Source organism: Miscanthus floridulus, chromosome 11 (assembly GCF_019320115.1).
Source record: "Miscanthus floridulus cultivar M001 chromosome 11, ASM1932011v1, whole genome shotgun sequence".
NCBI classification, from domain to species: domain Eukaryota; kingdom Viridiplantae; phylum Streptophyta; class Magnoliopsida; order Poales; family Poaceae; genus Miscanthus; species Miscanthus floridulus.
The window spans coordinates 72415142-72436211 of record NC_089590.1 but is presented as its reverse complement, the minus strand read 5'-3'; the positions used below and the strand labels follow the sequence as shown (position 1 = coordinate 72436211).

The 21070-nt window shown below is 43.1% G+C and overlaps 1 protein-coding gene across 1 annotated transcript; it reads right to left on the bottom strand.

Annotated features, from left to right (window-relative positions):
• Positions 1-579: 579 nt before the first annotated feature.
• On the bottom strand, positions 580-1422 carry LOC136494622 (predicted GPI-anchored protein 58). Its single transcript, XM_066490798.1, has one exon. It carries the CDS (start codon positions 1420-1422, stop codon positions 580-582), a length of 843 nt encoding a protein of 280 aa, XP_066346895.1.
• Positions 1423-21070: the final 19648 nt, after the last annotated feature.

Below are 21070 nucleotides of genomic sequence, written 5' to 3'. Positions count from 1 at the left end.
AACACATTTGTACATTCACATAAACATTAGATGTCTAATCTCACAAGAACATAGACACTAATACTAATGAACAACAGTAATTAACAAAGTCTAAACACAAGGATTAAAGACTAAAACTGCTGAAATTTACGAATTCGGAAATAAAACAGATAAATGATAAATGGCTTCTGGCCCACGAGCACTGGCTGGCCCGCGAGGCCACTACAGCCAGCCCAGCAAGGACCAGCAGCAGACCCAGCCAGGACCAGCAGTACAGCCGGCGCTGGGGCAAGCCGCAACCTGAGCCTGGCGCTTCGTTGCCGCTCTGGTCCACAGCGTACGCGCATGCGCTGATGCCGCAGAGCCGCGCCGTCGCAGCGCCCAGGAGCCACATCGTCGCCATATGGACCGCCGCTGTCTTCCGCGCCCTCCTCCTCTCCCTCCGTTGTTCCACGCCCTCCTCCTCTCCCTCCGTTGCACCCTCTGCAGCCGGTGACGAGCGCCGGCGCAGATCGGGGAGGAGCCCGCACGTCGGCCCCAACTCAGTCGATGGTGACCAAGACAGAGGCCAGCGGCTCCCCCTCCCCCTCCGGTAGAAGTTCAAGCGAAAGGAGAGGCGCCCCCCCCCGAGGAGGACGAAGCGCCACCACCGCCGTTCGCGCGTGGACTGGCGTGCCCGTTCTCCAGCGCCGGGACACGTCCGTTCGCGCGAGGACTCGCCTGCGCGCGTGCGGACGGGCCATGCGGCACGGAGATCCAGGTCCGACGCATGGTCGGGCTCACCGCCTGGTCGGCTATGTTCACTGCTAGAGGAGTGGACGTAGGTGGTGGAGGCGGAGCCTGCAGGGCCGGATCTAGGATCTCGCCGGCCTCCCTAGAGAAGAGTCGGAGCGGTGCCGTGGACCTGCGCGTAGCGAGGGTCGCGCGCGCCCATGGCGTTGTTGGAGACGGAGTCGCGGCTGCGGCGGTTCCGTTGGCCAACGGGGTCGCAGCTGCGGTAGCCGACCCTGTCGCCGGTGTAGGTGAAGCCGCCAGAGCCAAAGACGATGGGCCTGCACCGATCGAGGAAGAAGGTTCGGCGACTGGTGGCATGGCGGCGAGCGCCACTGGTACCCAGTCAGAGGATCCTGGCGCCATGTTCGGCCATGGTGGGTGGTATAGAGCCACGCCATGGCCCGAACTCCAGGACGCAGGAACTATAACCGCTGCTTGGGTCGGCGCAACGGGAGCAGATGCTCCGTGACGACCACGGCGTCGGCGACGAGCAGGGCCCTCCCTGGCTCCCCCACGTTCCTCTCCAAGGAGGTTGCGTAGGGCGTTGAGGAGGGAATCACGGATGTTGTCGTCGTCGAAGGGGACTCCAATGCGGCGCGCGCGGTAGTACACCATGAAGACGAGGCGCAGAACGAGCGCCGCAGAAGGTACGTAGGGCATTGGTGGCATCGTGTACCTTGATCAATCCAGCGATCTCCTGTCTTCACGAAGTCCTTTAGGCACTATTCCCGGCCTTCTCGCTCAGCGGTAGAACGCTGATAACATGTTGTAATATTGTATTATGAACAGTAGGAAGTATGGAGAGGAACAGCAAAAGTGAAGTTGTCAACTTTATTGATGAATAGTACATAGATATATACATGCCCACGATGGGGCAGTTCCAGTGAACGTGGGAGAGCCCCGCTCCCACATCTCGTATGTACGACGCCTTTCGGTGGTCATGGTAACTGCAATTAGCAGTTGCTAATTGCCCACTAATTGATTATTAGGAATATTAGAATATTCTTAACAATCGACTCAACCCCTCCCTCTCCATCCTCATGGACACTCCCCCGACGCGTCCTCTCTCCGCGCACGGAGAGGTGGGCGCTGCTCCCTCTGAAGCGACGGCGCTGGCCTCCACTCCTCTCGTGGGAGCCGGCGCTGACCCTCGCGCGGCAGGCGGCCCCGACGCAAGCGACGCGGCGGCGCTGGCCTCCACTCCTCTCGGCAGTCCTGAGGTCGTCGTGGTGTTGTGTCATCGCCGTGCTGGTGTTGCGTCCGTGCTGTGCCGAGCAGTGCTGCTGCCAGAGTTGATCCAGGGCTCGACGGTCCTAGCAGCTTGCTGCACGCTAATGGACCCGACCCTGAGCACGTGGACCAGTGAAAGGTCATAATGGCTAGAGGAGGTTGAATAGCCTATTAAAAATTTATACAACAACACTTAACAAATCGGTTAGACAATTATGATGCGAAGCGAGTGTTGCGTTAGCCTACTAAAAATGCAAGCCACCTACCACAATTCTAGTTTATTTGGTTTCTGTAACAGAACCGACCAATTTATAAGAGCACAAGTACGAAAGCAATCACCAGAGTGATCAAACCGTCATACTTGAACCCATATAAACCCGGTAGTCAACTGAAACCACGAAGGATTTCAAACCAACTTGCATACAACTAAGATCGTAGTGATTCAACATAACCAGCCACATGTTACATCCATTTTACAAGTAGTTTACATAGTTATTACAACACGAGTTCATAAATAGCGAAAGCAAAGTAGTTTGGGACCCTCACACACACTTAGTTCAAATACAAGCCAGTTCCATAGTCATATCCAACAAAAGCAACATGATAAGATAGCATAGATGATCATGCCCCATGATCTAGTCTTCATTCCCCGCGGGGTGGAGACAATACTTGCAGTAGTCGTTATAGAGCACGTCATCTATAATAAGAGGAAATAAACCCTGAGTACAAGAATATACTCAGCTAGACTTAACCGTCATAAACCAAAAATAAATGACACCAAGGAGTCTGCAAGACTTTCAGCCTGTTCGGGAGGCCGTATCGTATCGTGGATTATTTACTGCTGGCTGGTTTGGTATGAAAGAAAAACACTGTTTCCGGCTAGAAATTTACGATCGTTTACGAGCAAGCGAACATGCTATTTATCAGTGGAACTTGCTAGACAACCTTTTTGCATAAAAGCTTGAGTAATCATTATTATTATTCACCTGTACTAGCAGTGACTTTTAGCCATTACCTACCATCTATATTAGCACATGTACTAATCAATCACTTGATTAAGTTGCAAACAATAATAACCATATTAGGTATTCCATGGCTCATTATCATTATCAACATCATCATTTAACCATATCTTTAAATTTAGTGAATCTACGTTGTCGCTGCTCAGTCAAAGTTCTCACTATCCGGGAGAGACGACGATTCGAATCGATTCCTATCTAGATGGAGGGGTATTTCTAACACAAACCCTGCTTTCCCCATCGGGGTCGCAACCAAGTCACATTTGGTACAACTTAGGAGAAAAAAAAAGTCGTGGGTCCGGACAGCGCCGCATTCTCAAGAGTGACACTCTGCCAGGAAGTGCAGGACTTTTAAACACCTAACCCCTTGGACTCACGTCAATGTCCCCAAGCACATCCTTACTTCCTCCAGAATGCACACGTCCCCTTGGTTCCTAGCTTGAGTCAAACTACTAGGCTTCGCGGTCGAAACGACTTATTCGGCCAGCTAAGTGTTAGGCTGCGTTCAACATGACATGAGGACGTACAACGTATCGGTCCTTAAACAACACAGACGGGGATAGATTCACACTCAAGACATCCATGCTTTGTTGCTGCACTACCGTCATCCTGTCCGGTCTCTTTTCATTATTAACACATGGTTCTTTTCCACGATAGCAAATATAGCCAACCGTGACCAGAGCTCATCCTGCATCTCGCAAGTGATAGAAAATCACCCGACTTCTACCGATCTAAGAATAGCTAAGCATCATTCGATCCTACACTTAATTAGGATTCATAGGATTTTATCTGGACAAGGTAAGGATATAATGCAACAATTGGTTCCAATTAATTCCTATACTTAATGCATCATCAACAATAAAAGATACTCAATATATTTGTAAAAACATGAGAGACTTAGAATGCTCCGGGGCTTGTCTGAGATCTCACACTGAGTCAATGTTAGTTAGACGACACTCGTTAAGTCTTTCTATCTTCGGGATAGGTTCACCATACACCTTCCTCGGGTTCGGCTCCAACATCTCATTCGGCACGTGGCTCATCTAGCATATCTAATTGAGATACATGATGCAAGTACATGAATGAGGGGAATGGTAATAAAAAATGCATCACATAAAAACATTCAAGACAAGCACAAGGCTACACCACATGACATGAGTACTTAGAGAGCAAGCTATTCACATCAAGCCCAACATAGAGATAGCAAGTACATCAAGCATGGCATATTAGATTACTTAAGTTCTATTTAAATCACTTTAACTTACCATGTTTAGACAACCTAATATACAATTACTCATCTTCAGGTAAGAACCTAACACCTAAACAATCAACAAGAACAGTGCTACGAAGCATTCACACAATCATTCATATTTCAGCCAAACTAGGACTATACAACAACATAGTAAACTGACCCTAACTAGAGATTTACAAATCCAAATGACATGAAAAAGACAATTTGAAAAGATTATGAAATTGTCTATAATTCATATTTAATCACCCTAGCATGATTCCTAAGTTAAAAGGGTCAAACAGTCACATTTATCAAATCTAGTCCAGAAATTTCAGAGAACTATAATGTCTGATGACCAACTTAGAACAGTCATAACTCACAAAATATTTAGCCAAATACCATGAAAATTTAACACAAGATGGTTAAGTGTGTTATGTACAACTTTCTTATTATCATCTTAAGATTATTCTATAGATAACAAGGTCAATTGATCCAATAAATGCATCTCTGTCTAAAACATGGGTAGAAACTAACATGCCACTTTAAATAGCTATAAATGGAGTTCTACATGTCCAATAAATGTGGTTCTGAACTTTTTAGAAATCTTAGCAAATTCTAAATAACTTTGTTGTAAACACCTAAAGCTAATTCTACTATTAATAAGGCCACACAATACCAACAAGTCAACCATGTCCGGGTTTGGGCAGAAACAGACAGAGATTTAAGCAACCATAACTCAAGATCTACTTAACAAAAAATTATGCTATTTAGCTTTTCGAAAAGCTTAAGAAAAGTACTACAGTTCATGTATTGTAATAAAGTCATGATTCATAATTTAACTGAACCAATTAATTCAAACATGCAGGCATATTCAGAATAGGAGCAAAGCAATATAGGGTATTTGTTATTTTTATATCTCTTAAGCTGTCAATCCTAAAATTTTGAAATTTTTACCAGACATCAACCACCACATTAGTAGCACTCCATAAAAATTTCACATTTATTTGAGCAAAACAACTGCAGTTATGAAAAAGATAAGACACAGCTAGTATTAAAAACCTAACTGCATAAATCTATTTTTATAGCAAAATATTTAAAATAAAACATGCCATATTATAGATCTACTGCATATAAAATTTCACAAGGATTCCAAAAAGTCCTCATTTATTATTTTACGTTTTTTCTACTAATTACTACAAATTTTCAAAGTTGATCATTCAAATCTGTAAAACCAGAGAAAAGGGGTGTATATCTTGCATCGAGGACCCTATATTTCTTACTAATACAGATCCTAGCGAACCAGTCCTTATTAGCACTATTCACATGAGTCACAGATTCATAGAACGACCCTTCCCTTTTCTCAAATTTAAGTGCGACGTCCCTGATGTGGATTTGAACACGAAGGTCGTCGGGATCGTGCTTTCCGGCGGAGGGAGGTCACCGGCGGTGGTGGGGAAGAGCCGGGGAGCATCCCAGGAACCGCGCTCACCTATGGGGCTGCTCAGTTGGGCCAAGGACAGCCCAAGGTGGCCCAGCCACGTGTGCCTGCGGTTGCCAGAGCGGCCGCACCGGTGGCAGCGAACTACAGTGGCAGCGTTGACGATACGAGGGCCAGTGGAGGTGCGGCGTGAGCTAAGGGATGTGGTGCTGTGCTTAGTTGGGATAGAGGGAGAGCGCAGCAGCGGCAGTGCCTTCGGTGGAAGCGGCTCTACTACGGCGGTCATGGCGGGCAAGAGACAGAGAGACAAAACAAGAGGGAGGGAGAGAATGGAGAGCGCAGGAGGCAAGGGCTCGGGCTCGGCCTCCAAAACACGAGCGAGGGCGAGTTGGCACGCATGCAGCGAGCGAAGTGTCGAGCGAGGCGAGCTAAGGGAGCCATGCGGCGTCGAAACCCTATGTGCGGTCGGACATTGCTGCTGCTTCGGCTGATTATGAAATACCACCTCGAAAATACGACTGAAACTCTAACTTTCCCATCCTCTAACTCTCGATGTCGTGGTCCTATGATCACGGCGCAAGAGGTAAAGTTGTATATCTTTGCGAGGTGAACAATATTTATTTAAGGATCAAGAGCTAACTCGACCTATATTTGGAGATATGGATCTTCAAAGGAGGGTACCTCAAAACCAAATTCTGCAGTTCAATTACAGGCTGACTGAAACTGCATTGTTCGCCCCCTTCTACTCCATAATACAGCCAGTTTCAGCAAAAACCTCAGTAATACAAGTTTTATATCTAAGGGAGTACTACAACTTATATTAAATGTTCATGAACTGGTTCGGCCTGGTTTGGGAGATACAGAGCTCCAAATATGCTAACCTAAAACTGAAATTTCAGTTCCTAGACTTAGAAAAATTCTAAGTACCAAAAACAGCTATCGATTCAATGTTTGAGCCTCGATTTGACTTAGTTCCGAGTTGATCTGGCTCTTAGTCCAAAAACAAAGTTTGTTCTACTCCACTCAAACTTCAACTTTTATTTAAGGTGCAACTCCATGCAAACACTCTAAGCCACAGTTCAAACCAAGTCAAAGTAGCATCGCGGTAAAGCTTAAACTAGAGTTTTAGACCAATTGAAGCATTTTCTTGACTTTTGCTCAACACGAACCCTTCATGACTTTTGTTGTAGAGTTCAATTAGATTTATTTGGGCAAGGTAGCAAGGTTTGGTCGATGACCTATAATTCCATTCACTTAATAAAGCAATCGAAGAAAGATTTTAACTTGTCATTTCATGTGACTTCTTGATTCCACACTTCATGAAACTTTTCCACTGGTCAACATGGATGCATGTTGATATAATGTACATGAAATAAGCATGTTTAACATTACTCTAGCATAATCTCAACAAGGGTCCACATGTAAGTAAAGGTGCGTTGTTCAAGTTTAAGTTGGAGCTCACTCTTGTAGATTTGATCTTTCACCACTTAACATGTCATGGTTGAGCTCAAACCCATTGCTTAACTAGTGACAAACCCCTGGGGTGTTACAATTTCTTTCCACACAATAACTATGTCACTACACTAAGTTAGTGTGCTCTCAAAGGCTAACTAAAGAGCCACACTAACCAAACTAACAAGCTCTCACAACTAGCTACACTAAAGAGCATGATAACTAGTTTGTGGTACTGTAGAGAGAGTGAGCAAGATGGTTATACCACCATATCAAGGAAGGAGCCAATCAATCACAAGAATGAATACCAATAAAGACCAATCACCTCGGAATCAAATGATGACATAATAATTTTTTTTACCGAGGTTCACTTACTTGCCGGCAAGCTAGTCCTCATTGTGGTGATTCACTCACTTGGAGGTTTACGCACTAATTGGCATCACACACCAAACCCTCGATAGGGTGCCACATAGCCAACACAAGATAAGGATCACATAAGCCATGAGCAATCCACTAGAGTATATTTTGGCTCTCCGCCGAAGAAAGGTTAAGAACCTCTCACAATCATCACGATCGGAGCCGAAGACAATCACCAACCTCCGCTCAACGACCCTCGATGCTCCAAGCCGTCTAGGTGGCGGCAACCACCAAGAGTAAAAAGCAAATCCCATAGTGAAACACGAATACTAAGTGCCTCTAGATGCAAACACTTAAGCAATGCACTTGAATTTACTCCCAATCTCACAAAGATGCTGAATCAATGACGAAGATAAGTTGGAGGGCTTTGACTAATCTTACAAGATTGTTATGTCAATGCAAATGGCCAAGAAAGCAAGCTAGAGCCGGCCATAGGGATTAAATAGAAGCCCCCACAAAATAGAGCCGTTGTACCCCTTTACTGGGCACAACTCGGGGTGATCGAACGCTCCGGTCAGATCGATTGGACGTAGGACCCCAGCGTTCGATCGTCCGATGCTTACCATGTGTCATCGGCTTCAGACATTGATCGCCCAATCTTAGCGGTCATCAGTTGATTTAAGTAGTGACCAGACGCGCTGCTCAAAGTGACCGGATATAGGACCCCAGCATCCGGTCATTTCCAGTAAGGTTCCACTCGTGACCGGACACGTCTGGTCACACTCGACCAGACTCGCCCAACATCCGGTCACACATTGTCTCCACTGTGTGCTACCACATCAGCGGGACCAAACACACCCACTCAGCGTCCGGTCACAAAGTGACCCAGCGTATGGTCGAAGACCGACGCCAGCGTCTTCATAGCTTTTATTGATCGGACGCGCCGGTTCAGTTGAGGCCAGCATTTGGTCCACTTTGTCAAACCCTATCTTTTCTATACAGGGCGCCGGTGGCACCGTCAGACTGTCCGCACTCTACGGGCGAACACTCTGCTGGTAAAGTTTCTTACCCTTGCTCCTAAGTGCTAAACACAATGTGTATTACCTTTGTGTATGTGTGTCAACATATTTTCACAAACATTTTCAAGGGTGTTAGCACTCCACTAGATCTTAAATGCATATGCAATGAGTTAGAGCATCTAGTGGCACTTTGATAACCATATTTCGATATGAGTTTCACCCCTCTTAATAATATGACTATCAATCCTAAATATGTTCACACTCTCTAAGTGTCTCGATCACTAAAACAAAATGGCTCCTATCACTTATACCTTTGCCTTTAGCATTTTGTTTTTCTCTTTCTTCTTTTCAAGTCCAAGCACTTGATCATTACCATGGCATCACCATCATCATGTCATGATCTTTATTTGCTTCACCACTTCGAATGTGCTACCTATCTCATGATCACTTTGATAAAGTAGGTTAGCACTTAGAGTTTCATCAATTTACCAAAACTAAACTAGAGCTTTTAACCAGCCATGGCACCATGCCGAGAGCGCTAAGGTTGTCGGGCATACATGTTGTGGGGCCAGTCGAGCCGCTACCGGACTCGTGCATGGGGCTGTTGTGGCATCATCGAGATGCGTCTGCCAAGACGTGGTAAGGCAGGCTCACGGGCTGATCCTCGAGCCAGACGTGCCCATGTCCACGTCGAGGCGCTGATGCCAAGTTGTAGCGGCAGCACGCGAGCAGGGCGATGACGCTTGAGCAGGCTATGGCGGTACACGAGCAGGGCAGTTGTAACACCCTCGGTGTTATATCCTAAATTATTTACTAAAACATATCATTAGCATCATACTTGTGTGCATAATGCATGTGGTGAAGTGAGTAGATAATACATTGCAACTAAAACAATCAATAAAAATGCGAAACGAAAGTTGCTCCATGATTTGTACAGTTAACAAGTAGGGTTTAAAATCAATTTTTATTAAGCAAAAATACTATAGAATATGTGTGCGAGACTTAAATAAAGTTTGAAGTACAAACTTTGTAGATGACAATGAATTACTTGTACTGAAAAAGAATATTGCTAAGTAATATTTTCAGTAGTTTAGAAATGCAATCTAAAATTAAGATTAGCTCAAACACCTAAAAAATTTCTAAGCTTGTGAACAGCTAGACGCTGCTATATTTAGCAATTTATTTGGAGAGATTGAAAGCTCTAGTTTGGTTTTGGTGAATTGATGAAACTCTAAGTGCTAACCTAGTTTATCAAGTGATCATGAGATAGGTAGCACATTCCAAGTGGTGAAGCAAATGAAGATCATAGCATGATGAAGGTGATGCCATGATGATGATCAAGTGCTTAGACTTAGAAAGAAGAAAGAGAAAAACAAAATACTCAAGGCAAAGGTATAAACCATAGGAAATATTTTATTTTAGTGATCAAGACATTTAGAGAGTGTGATCACATTTAGGTTTGATAGCCGTACTATTAAGAGGGGTGAAACTCGTATCAAAATGCGGTTATCAAAGTGCCACTAGATGCTCTAACTCATTGCATATGCATTTAGGATCTAGTGGAATGCTAACACTCTTGAAAATATTTGTGAAAAATGCTAACACATGTGCACGAGGTGATACACTTGGTGGTTGGCACGTTTGAGCAAGGGGGAAGAAGTTAGAGGTGAAAATGAGTTAGTCTCACTGGTCACAAGGTGACCGAACGCTGGTTCTAGAGGTACCGCCGTGTCCGGTCAGTTGTAATAGCAGAGACGTTGGTGTCTATCAAATGACCGGACATCGGGTCGTTTAGTGACCGGACAATGGAGGTAGGGTCCGGTCCTGTTGTCGGGAAGCGCATAGAGGCTAGGGTCTCTGACCGGACAATGGCAGGGTTCGGTCGTGCATGACCGGGCGCGTTTGATGGGCAAAATGTGTTTCTGAAATCTTACTGGAAATGACCGAACGCTGGTGGCTCAGCGTCTAGTCAGTTATAGTGCAGCGTCTAGTCAACTCAAGTGACCATTGAAATCAAGACACGTGGCTATCGTCGGGCGACCGGGTGCTGAGGTCCAGCGTCCGGTCAACATGACCGGAGCGTCTGGTCAGCCTGTATTATGCCTAGTGAAGGGGTACAATGGCTCTATTTTATGAGGGCTTCTATTTAAGCCCTATGGCCGGTTGAAGCTCATACCTTTGGCCATTTTCATTGTCATAGCAACCTTGTGAGCTTAGCCAAAGCTCTCCCACTCATCTCCATCATTGATTCATCATCTTTGTGAGATTGGGAGTAAATCCAAGTGCATTGCTTGAGTGATTACATCTAGAGGCACTTGGTGTTCGTGTTTCACTGTGGATTCGCTTGTTACTCTTGGTGGTTGCCATCACCTAGATGGCTTAGAGCAGCGAGGATCATTGACCGAAGGTTGGTGATTGTCTTCGGCTCCGATCGTGGTGATTGTGAGGGGTTCTTGATCTTTCCCCGGTGGAGAGCCAAAAGGTACTCTAGTGGATTGCTCATGGCTTGTGTGATCCTCATCTTATGTTGGTTGTGTGGCACCCTATTGAGGGTTTGGTGTGTGAAGCCAATTAGCGCGTGAACCTCCAAGTGAGTGAATCACCACAACGAGGACTAGCTTGCCGGCAAGCAAGTGAACCTCGGTAAAAATCATTGTGTTCATCATTGATTCTGAGGTGATTGGTCTTCATTATTATTCATCCTTATGATTGATTGGTTCCTTCATCTACATGGCGGTATAATTTTCTTAATCAATCTCTTTACATTACCGCAAACTAGTTGACAAGCTCTTTAGTGTAGCTAGTTGTGAGAGCTTGCTTGCTTGGTTGGTGTGGCTCTTTAGTTAGCCTTTGAGAGCATACTAACATAGAGTAGTATCACAGCTATTGTATGAATAGATACTATCTAAACTAGAATTATAGTAGGTAACTTATATTTTAAGTAGGCTAGCGCAACACTTGCTTCGCCTCATAATTGTCTAACCATTTTATTAAGTGTTGTTGTAGAAATTTTTATTAGGCTATCCACCCCCCTCTAGCCATTAAGACCTTTCAATTGGTATCAGAGCGCCAAGGTCACCGTGATTTGAGGCTTAACAACCTTCGGTGTAAAAATAGCTCAAATCAACAACACCAAGAAGCCACCCTAATTTGATGGCACAAATTATCCGTATTGGAAATCAAAGATGACCACACACATCAAGTCAATCAATAGAAATGTGTGAAAGGTGGTAGAAACCAAAATTGAGATTGGTGATCCGGAGAATCCCACCACGGCCGAAGATGTGCTTCTCTAAAACAATGATATTGCTCTAAGTGCTATTCATGATGCAATTGATGATAGAACATTTGAGCAAATCAAGAATATTGAGATGGCACATGAGGCGTGGAAGAAGTTAGAAGAATTATTTGAGGGCACTCAAGCCGTGAAGGGTGCAAAGGCCTACATTCTCAAGGAGAAGTTTGTAAGTTTCAAGATGAAGGAGGATGAGAGTATGCCGGAGATGTTTCATAGGCTTCAAGTTCTTGTCAATGATCTCAAAGCACTTGGAGAAGAGGTGAAGGACAAGGACTTCTCCCACAAGTTCTTGAGATGCTTACCCTCAAGATTTGGCACATTGGTCACTATTCTAGTGAGAAGCGGTTTGGACACCATGACACCAAACCAAGTATTAGGGGATATAATGATCGATGACACATATAGAGATGATGATGAGAAGAAAGAAAAGAAGGAGAAGAAAGATGACAAGAAGGATGACAAGAAGAAGAGCATGGCATTCAAAGCCACATCATCCAAGGGCAAAGCTAAGCAAGAAACATCAAGTGAAGAAGATAAATCTTGGGATGATGATGATGATGATGACAAGATGGCTCTCTTTGTCAAGAAGTTTGGCAAGTTCATGATGAAGAAGGGCTACCGAGCTAGAAGGAAGAAGTCTTCATCTAAGAACAAAGAAGAGTCAAGAAGGTGCTTCAAGTGTGGAAGCAAAGATTATCTTGTTGCTCAATGCCCATACAATAGCGACAATGATGATGACAACAAGAAGAACAAGAAGAAGGAAAATAAGGAAAAGAAAGAGAAGAAGGATAAGATGGCATTCAAGAAGAAGAAAGATGGTTCATATGTAGTCACTTGGGATAGTTGAAAGGTCCTTGTTTGGTTTTGGTAATTGAGTGACAACTTAGGTGGACTAATTGTGTTTATGTGAGATACACAGGTGATTAGTCCACAGGTACATGTGTGTGAGCAACATATGCCATGAAGGTGAAAATGGCTTGGAGATGATGCAAAGCTCACACATGTGATGATGAAGGAGCTTAAATGCACATGAGACATGACATTGAGTCATGTGATCAAGGTGGAGAAGATCAAGACAAGACTTGGCTTGATGGACCGGTTGCAAGCGTGAAGGGCAAGTCGAAGGCTTTGGAGTGATGGACCGCGTGGCGGTGAAGCTTGAGCAAGACTTGGCGCCGATGGACGATGGCAACGGTGAAGAGCAAGTGAAGTCAAGATCGATGAACCAATATGATCACGTGATGATATGAAGTGGATCATATCATTGTTGATCGTGTTGGTGCATGTGTTGCATCAACATTGAAGGAGATGGAATGGAATGCGCAAGGCAAAGGTATAACCTAGGGCATTTCATTTCACCGGTCATAGGTGTGTAGAGAAGTTTATGACCGGGTTTAGGATAGATGGCCGTACTATCAAGAGGGGCAAACTTGTTTGCATATCGGTCATCTAGTGCCACTCGAGTGATCTAACTTTGCATTGTCGCTAGGATCGAGTGGCGTGGCAAGTTGAGTGGCTAACATCCTTTGGGAAATGATTGTGAAAATGCTAACACACATACACATGGTGGTGTACACTTGGTGGTGTTGGCACATTTACAAAGGAGGTGGTGTTTGCAGGGGTGAGATGGGTTTTGGGTCCCTCTCTCCCTCCCGCCGAGCTTGCGAGGCGGGATTCGACGCTTTCGAGAAAATGGAATGCCTATTTTCTATTATGCCGGATGCAAACTCTTGGTGGTTAGCACATTGGACCAAGGGTGAAGAAGATAGAGGAGAAAGGAATTCGGTCTCACTGTTTAACAGTGACCGGACGCTGAGTCCGAAACGACCGGACGCTGAAGTGGTGCGTCCGGTCAGGCTGTCGGTCGGCACAGTGCTTAGGGTTAAGCACCGGACGCTGGGCTGTGTCCGGTCGAGTTGACCGGACGCGTCCGGTCATGCTCGGGAGCTTACTGGAAACGACCGGACGCTGAGGGTCCAGCGTCCGGTCAGTTGAAGTGCTGCGTCCGGTCGGCAGATGACCGTTGGGATCGGAAGATGACCGTTGAACGTAGGGGACACGTGGCGAGTATCGCGTGACCGGACGCTGAGGTCCAGCGTCCGGTCGATCGGACCGGAGCGTCCGGTCGGCCCGACCGTTGCCCAGTGAAGGGGTAACGGCTAGTTTAGCCCTTGGGGCTATAAATAGAAGTGGCCTTCGGCCATGGCTGGGCTGAGCACCTCAAGGGACTTAGTGTCCATGCTTGTGAGTGCTTGGGAGCCCTCCATCACACATATACTTGATAGTGATCATTCGATTGTGTGAGTGAGCGATTCTAGTGCGATTGCATCGTGAGGTTGCATCGAGTGGCACTAGGTGATCGAGTTGCAAGCCGGTGGTGCTTGTTACTCTTGGAGGTTGCCACCTCCTAGACGGCTTGGTGGTGGTCTCCGTCGAAGCGCGCAAGAAGCTTGTGCGGCGCTCCGGAGAAGTGCTTGTGAGGGGTATTGTGCTCGCCCCACGGGAGCCACGAAGAGCAACTCTAGTAAAGCGTGTCATTGAGCTACCCTCACTCAAGGGGTTGGTTGTGCGGCACCCTATTGAGGGTTTGGCGAGTGATGCCAATCAGCGCGTGAACCACCAAGTGAGCGGTCGACACAACGGGGACTAGCGTGTTGGCAAACACGTGAACCTCGGGAGAAAAATCATCGTGTCAACCTTGTTCTTCCCGTTGGTTTGCATCCCCATTACACAAGCTTGCATTTACTTTCATATATATTAAGCTTGTGTAGTTGCTCTTGTAATTAGATAGCTTGTGTAGCTTGCTAATTACCTTCTAGCTTGTGTAGCATAGAAGTAGCTCCTTTGCGTGGCTAATTTGGTTTTAGTAACCTTGTTAGTCACATTGCTTAGTTTGTGTAGCTAAGTAATTGCGCTCTCTAATTAGGCATTGGTTGCCTTGTTATTGAGCATTGCTAGTGAGCATCGTTAGCTTTGTGCTTTTGCTTACTAGCATGTGTAGGAGCTCCCTTGTTGCTTAAAGTACTAGTGGCATAGGTTTGTGTGACCTTGCTCCTAGAATTGGTTAGGAGAGCTCTAGCTAGCCCGGCACCTTAGTTGCATAATTAGTATCTTTGCAAGGTGCTAGTGAACATATATAGAGGGGTGTAGTCTTGGCTAGACCGATTGTTTTTATTCCGCACTTATATCGGTTAGCCAACGCGATTAATTTTAGAAAAGACTATTCACCCCCCCTCTAGTCCGCCATCTCGACCCTTCAATAGTGATGCTTCTTCAAGTGATGATGATGATGATGATAGTGATGATAATAAGACCATCAAGAAGAAGGTTCTTGCAAGCATTGATATCAATGAGAAGCCTTCTCTCTTTGAATCTTCATCATGCTTCATGGCTAAGACCACTAAGGTACAATCTTGTGATGATGAAAGTGATTAAGAACATGATGATGAAAATAAACATGAAAATGAAAATGATAGTGATAGTGATAATGATGAACCTACTAAAGATGAATTATTTGACATGCTAGAAGATGCTAAAGAACATTTTGACATCAAGAGAAGGGAATGCAAAAGCTTGCGTAAGGAACTAATAGCCCTTAAGCAAGCCTTTGATGAGCTCAATGCATCTCATAAGAGGCTAGAGGAAGCCAATGAGAAGCTTGGCAAAGCTCATAAAAAGCTTGAAAATGCTCATTCCTCTTTGCTTGATGAGCAAAATAAAAAGAAGTATGTTGAAACTTGTAATATAGGTTTAACTTATGATATAATTAATGAATCACTATCTATGCCTATCATTGTTCCTCCCACTAACCCTTCTTGTAGCACCTCCACTTCTACCTCATCTAGTAGTGATGGACTCACTTGTGATGCCTCACTAGTGGTTGAGAATGAGAACCTCAAGAAGGAGGTCAATAAGCTCACTCACACCTTGGCGAAAGCTTATAGTGGTGAGGACCGCTTGCTTATGTGCTTGGATAGCTAAAGAGTTTCTCTCTATAAAGAGGGATTGGGCTATACCCCCAAGAAAGGCAAAGCGGCCTTTGCTCCTCACAAGACTAGTTTTATGAAGAACAATGGTCGGTTTTGCACTAGTTGCAAGCAAGTGGGTCATAAAGAGCAAGAATGCAAAAATAAGAGCAAAAATACTAATGTATCCTCCATTAAGCTTGATTCATGCTATATGCTTACTAAGGTTATAAATGGTGTGAAGGCTAAGTTCATTGGTAAACTATGGATGGGCTCAAAGAAGAAAGCCATTTGGGTACCAAAGAGCTTAGTGACTAACCTTTAAGGACCCAAGAAAGTTTGGGTATCTAAAAAGAATTGATCTTCTTTTGAGGTCAACTATAAAGTCGGAGGAAGACATTAGGTTCTTGATAGTGGGTGCACTCAACACATGACTGGTGATGCAAGAATGTTCAACTCAATCAACACCAATGGCAATGATGGTTATGATAGTATCACATTTGGTGACAATGGCAAAGGCAAGGTCAAAGGGTTTGGTAAGATTGCAATATCCAATGACATGAGCATATCCAATGTGTTGCTAGTAGAGAGCTTGAACTTCAATTTGCTATCCGTGGCTCAATTGTGTGATCTTGGATTCAAATGCATATTTGGGGTAGATGATGTAGAGATCATAAGTGTAGATGGCTCTAATTTGATCTTCAAAGGTTTTAGATATGAGAATCTATACTTGGTTGATTTTAATACTGGTGAAGCTAGATTATCTACATGCTTGTTCACTAAGTCTAGCATAGGTTGGTTATGGCATAGAAGGCTTGGTCATGTTGGAATGAAACAATTGAATAGATTGGTTAAGCATGACTTGGTTAGAGGCTTGAAAGATGTCATGTTTGAAAAAGATAAGCTTTGTAGCTCTTGTCAAGCCGGCAAATAAGTTGGAAACACCCATCCTAAGAAAAACATAATGAGCACTAGCAAAGCATTTGAGTTATTACACATGGATTTGTTTGGACCAACACAATACACTAGTATCAGTAGAAATAAATATGGCTTTATGATAGTGGATGATTATACTATATACACTTGGGTATTCTTTCTAGTGGATAAAAGTGATGTATTTGCAACATTCAAATCATTTGTTAAAGGCATTCACAATGAGTTTGAAACAACCATCAAGAGAGTTAGAAGTGACAATGGTAGTGAGTTCAAGAACACTAGAATTGATAAGTTGTGTGATGAATTTGAAATTATACATCAATTCTTGGCCAAGTACACTCCACAATCAAATAGTCCTATTGAGAGAAAGAATAGAACACTCATTGATATGGCAAGGTCTATGCTTAGTGAGTACAACGTGAGTCAATATTTTTGGGCTAAAGCTATCAACATGACTTGCTGTTGTAGCAACCGCCTCTATTGTCAGTTTGTTACCGATTGAAAGAGAAGACACCATATGAGCTCTTGAATGGTAGAAAGTCCAACATTGCATATTTTCGGGTATTTGATTGCAAATGCTATATCTTGAAGAAAGGCACTAGATTGGGCAAGTTTGACAATAAATGTGATGAATGATTGCTACTTAGTTATTCCACTACAAGCAAAGCATATAAAGTTTGGGATTTGGATAGTGGTACTCTTAAGGAAGTTCATGATGTTGAATTTGATGAAACCAAGGGTTCACAAGTAGAGAATGAGAACTTAGAAGATGTTAGGGGCATTCGACTTTCAAATGCCATGAAGAACATGGACATTAGTGAATTGAGGCCTAGGCAAGCGAATGATGATGAAGATGATCAAGTGCAAGTGCTCTCTAACTCAAATGTATAAGATGATACAAATCAAGCTAGTGCAAGTGGCTCTCATGATAATAAACAAGATTAAGTGGCTAGTACATCATCTCAACCTAATGATCAAGCAAGTGCAAGCAATCAAGTTTCAATACTCCAACCAACCAATGTTGTAAGGGATCATCTATTGGACACTATCATTGGTAATATTTTAAGAGATGTACAAACAAGATCAAGATTGGCATCATTTTATAAACACTTCTCATTTGTGTCATCCATTAAACCAAAGAAGATAGAAGAAGCATTGAAGGATGTTGATTAGGTGAATGCTATGCATAAAGAGTTGAATAATTTCATAAGAAATCAAGTATGGGAGTTGGTAGAAAGACCAAAGGGACACAACATGATTGGAACCAAATGGGTCTTTAGAAACAAGCAAGATCAAGATGGGATAGTAGTAAGAAACAAAGCAAGATTAGTAGCACAAGGCTATACACAAGTTGAAGGTCTTGACTTTGGAGAAACATATGCCCCGGTTGCTAGATTAGAAGCAATAAGAATCTTGGTAGCCTATGCTTGTGCCCACAATATCAAATTCTATCAAATGGATGTTAAGAGTGCATTTCTCAATGGCTACATCAATGAAGAAGTATATGTTGAGCAACCTTCTGGTTTTGAAGATGACAAGAAGCCCGACCATGTGTATAAGTTGAAGAAGGCATTGTATGGCTTGAAGCAAGCACCTAGAGCATGGTATGAGAGATTGAGGGGCTTCCTACTCTCTAAAGGGTTCACAATAGGCAAGGTTGACACCACTCTTTTCATCAAAAAGATTGGAAATGATTTATTTGTGTTGCAAATCTATGTTGATGATATTATATTTGGATCAACCAATCAAGATTTTTGTGATGAGTTTGGAAAGATGATGGCTAATGAGTTTGAGATGTCCATGATTGGAGAGTTGAGTTACTTACTTGGTCTTCAAATTAAGCAATTGAAGAATGGTACATTTGTGAGTCAAGGCAAGTACATCAAGGACATGATCAAGAAGTTTGGAATGATTGATAGTAAAACCATTAGCACACCAATGGGAACAAATGACAACTTGGATAGTGATGCAAGTGGAAATATAGTGGATCAAAAATTATATCAGTCTATGATTCGAAGTCTACTCTATGTGACCGCATCAAGGCCGGATGTCATGTTTAGTGTATGCATGTGTGCAAGATTTCAAGCCTCACCAAGAGAAAGTCATTTGAAGGCTACAAAGAGAATATTGAGATACTTGAAGCATACACCAAATGTTGGTTTATGGTATCCCAAAGGAGCAAAGTTTAAGCTAGTTGGTTACTCCGACTCGGATTATGTGGGATGCAAGGTTGAAAGGAAGAGCACCTCGAGTACATATCAATTGTTAGGAAGATCACTTGTTTCATGGTCACCAAAGAAGCAAAATAGTGTTGCATTATCAATCGCCGAAGCCGACTACATATCCGCCGGTAGTTATTATGCACAAGTACTTTGGATGAAGGCTACTTTGAGTGACTTTGGAATCAAGTTCAAGAAAGTGTCATTGCTATGTGACAATGAGAGTGCAATCAAGTTGACCAACAATCCGGTTCAACATGCAAGAATAAAGCACATTGATGTCTGCCACCATTTCATAAGAGATCACCAACAAAAAGGGGACATTTGTATTAAGAGTGTAGGCACCGAAGATCAACTTGCCGATATATTCACCAAGCCATTGGATGAGAAAAGGTTTTACAACCTAAGGAATGAGTTGAACATATTAGATTTCTCAAATATGTGTTGATGCACCCCCCCACTCATATGACATGCCTCTCCTTCGAGCTATTCAAGGTAAAAGTTGATTGTCATGACATACATCCTTGCTAAGGACATGTTTAGTGCATCTAGTCACATTTTCAATTTTATTAGGACCTTTCTAGTGGTTCAATCTTATTAGGCTCATTCATGAAAATTAAATGAATTTAATGTTTATATGGTATCACTATTGCTTCTATGCTTGACTTAATCTAGTGGTAGCATATGACATGTTTATGGGCTTATAAACCTAGTGTTTGATCTAGAAAATATGCTCTAAGTGTTTAACTCAACATGGTACAAGATAACCCTTATTTGGACATGTGAATAAGCTTGTCCTTGGATCAAACCAAGTTAAATATCTTTAGCAAATGATCTAGATTGGACCAAATTTGGGAAAATGATCCCCACCCCATTGATTGATATTGATAATCTTGATCCTACAAGTGGTATTATCTATATTTTAAGTCTTTGTGGTCATTGATGACAAATAGGGAGAGAAACAAAGATATAAGTAAATAATAGGGGGAGAAATAATAAAGGTACTAGTACATGGGGAATTTGACATAGAGGGAGAGATATGACAAAAGAAAGGAATCAATTAAGATTTTGAGCACATAAGTAGGGGGAGCAAGCTTATGAACTTGTATGGTGCATTTGAATGTGCATTTTATATGTTTACTTGCATTGCATGGCACAAGTTTTTAAATTTCAATATCCATGCTTGTGTGGTGTATGCTAGTTATAGGTTTAAATGATAGAATGAAAAACTAGCATGCATAGAATATCTAATGATTTTATTTCCAAGTATTTCCAAGTGGTATCTTTTCAAAGTATGTTTTCAAGTAGTATAGAGCTAACCATGGTGCTAAGGATGGTAGAATGGTGCACTCCGATTAGTATCATGCTTCAAAGGTCCATCTTTTATACCTTAGCATTATTTGGTAGACATTGACTCCTATATTTCCCATCTAAGCATATGTGCAAGCTACAATCCAAACTCTTAGCACATATGTAGGGAGAGCAATTGCTACCATTTGGGGTTCATGAAACTTGTTCATATCCTTTTACACATGGTAAATATGCTTGGGCAAGCAACATGGATTCAATTGAATTTTATTTCATATCTTTGTATAAGGGTTGTCATCAATTACCAAAAAGGGGGAGATTGAAAGCTCTAGTTTGGTTTTGGTGAATTGATGAAACCCTAAGTGTTAACCTAGTTTATCAAGTGATTATGAGATAGGTAGCACATTCCAAGTGGTGAAGCAAATAAAGATCATAGCATGATGAAGGTGATGCCATGATGATGATCAAGTGCTTAGACTTGGAAAGAAGAAAGAGAAAAACAAAAAAGCTCAAGGCAAAGGTATAAACCATAGGAGCTATTTTGTTTTAGTGATCAAGACACTTAGAGAGTGTGATCGTATTTAGGTTTGATAGCCATACTATTAAGAGGGGTGAAACTCGTATCAAAATACAGTTATCAAAGTGCCACTAGATGCTCTAACTCATTGCATATGCATTTAAGATCTAGTGGAATGCTAACACTCTTGAAAATTTGTGAAAATATGCTAACACATGTGCACGAGGTGATACACTTGGTGGTTGACACATTTGAGTAAGGATGAAGAAGTTAGAGGTGAAAAGGAGTTAGTCTCGCTGGTCACAAGGTGACCGGACGCTGGTTCTAG

Excerpts from the sequence above, each read along its gene's own strand:
- LOC136494622 (XM_066490798.1), bottom strand. The coding sequence starts at position 1,422 with ATGCCACCAATGCCCTACGTACCTTCTGCGGCGCTCGTTCTGCGCCTC.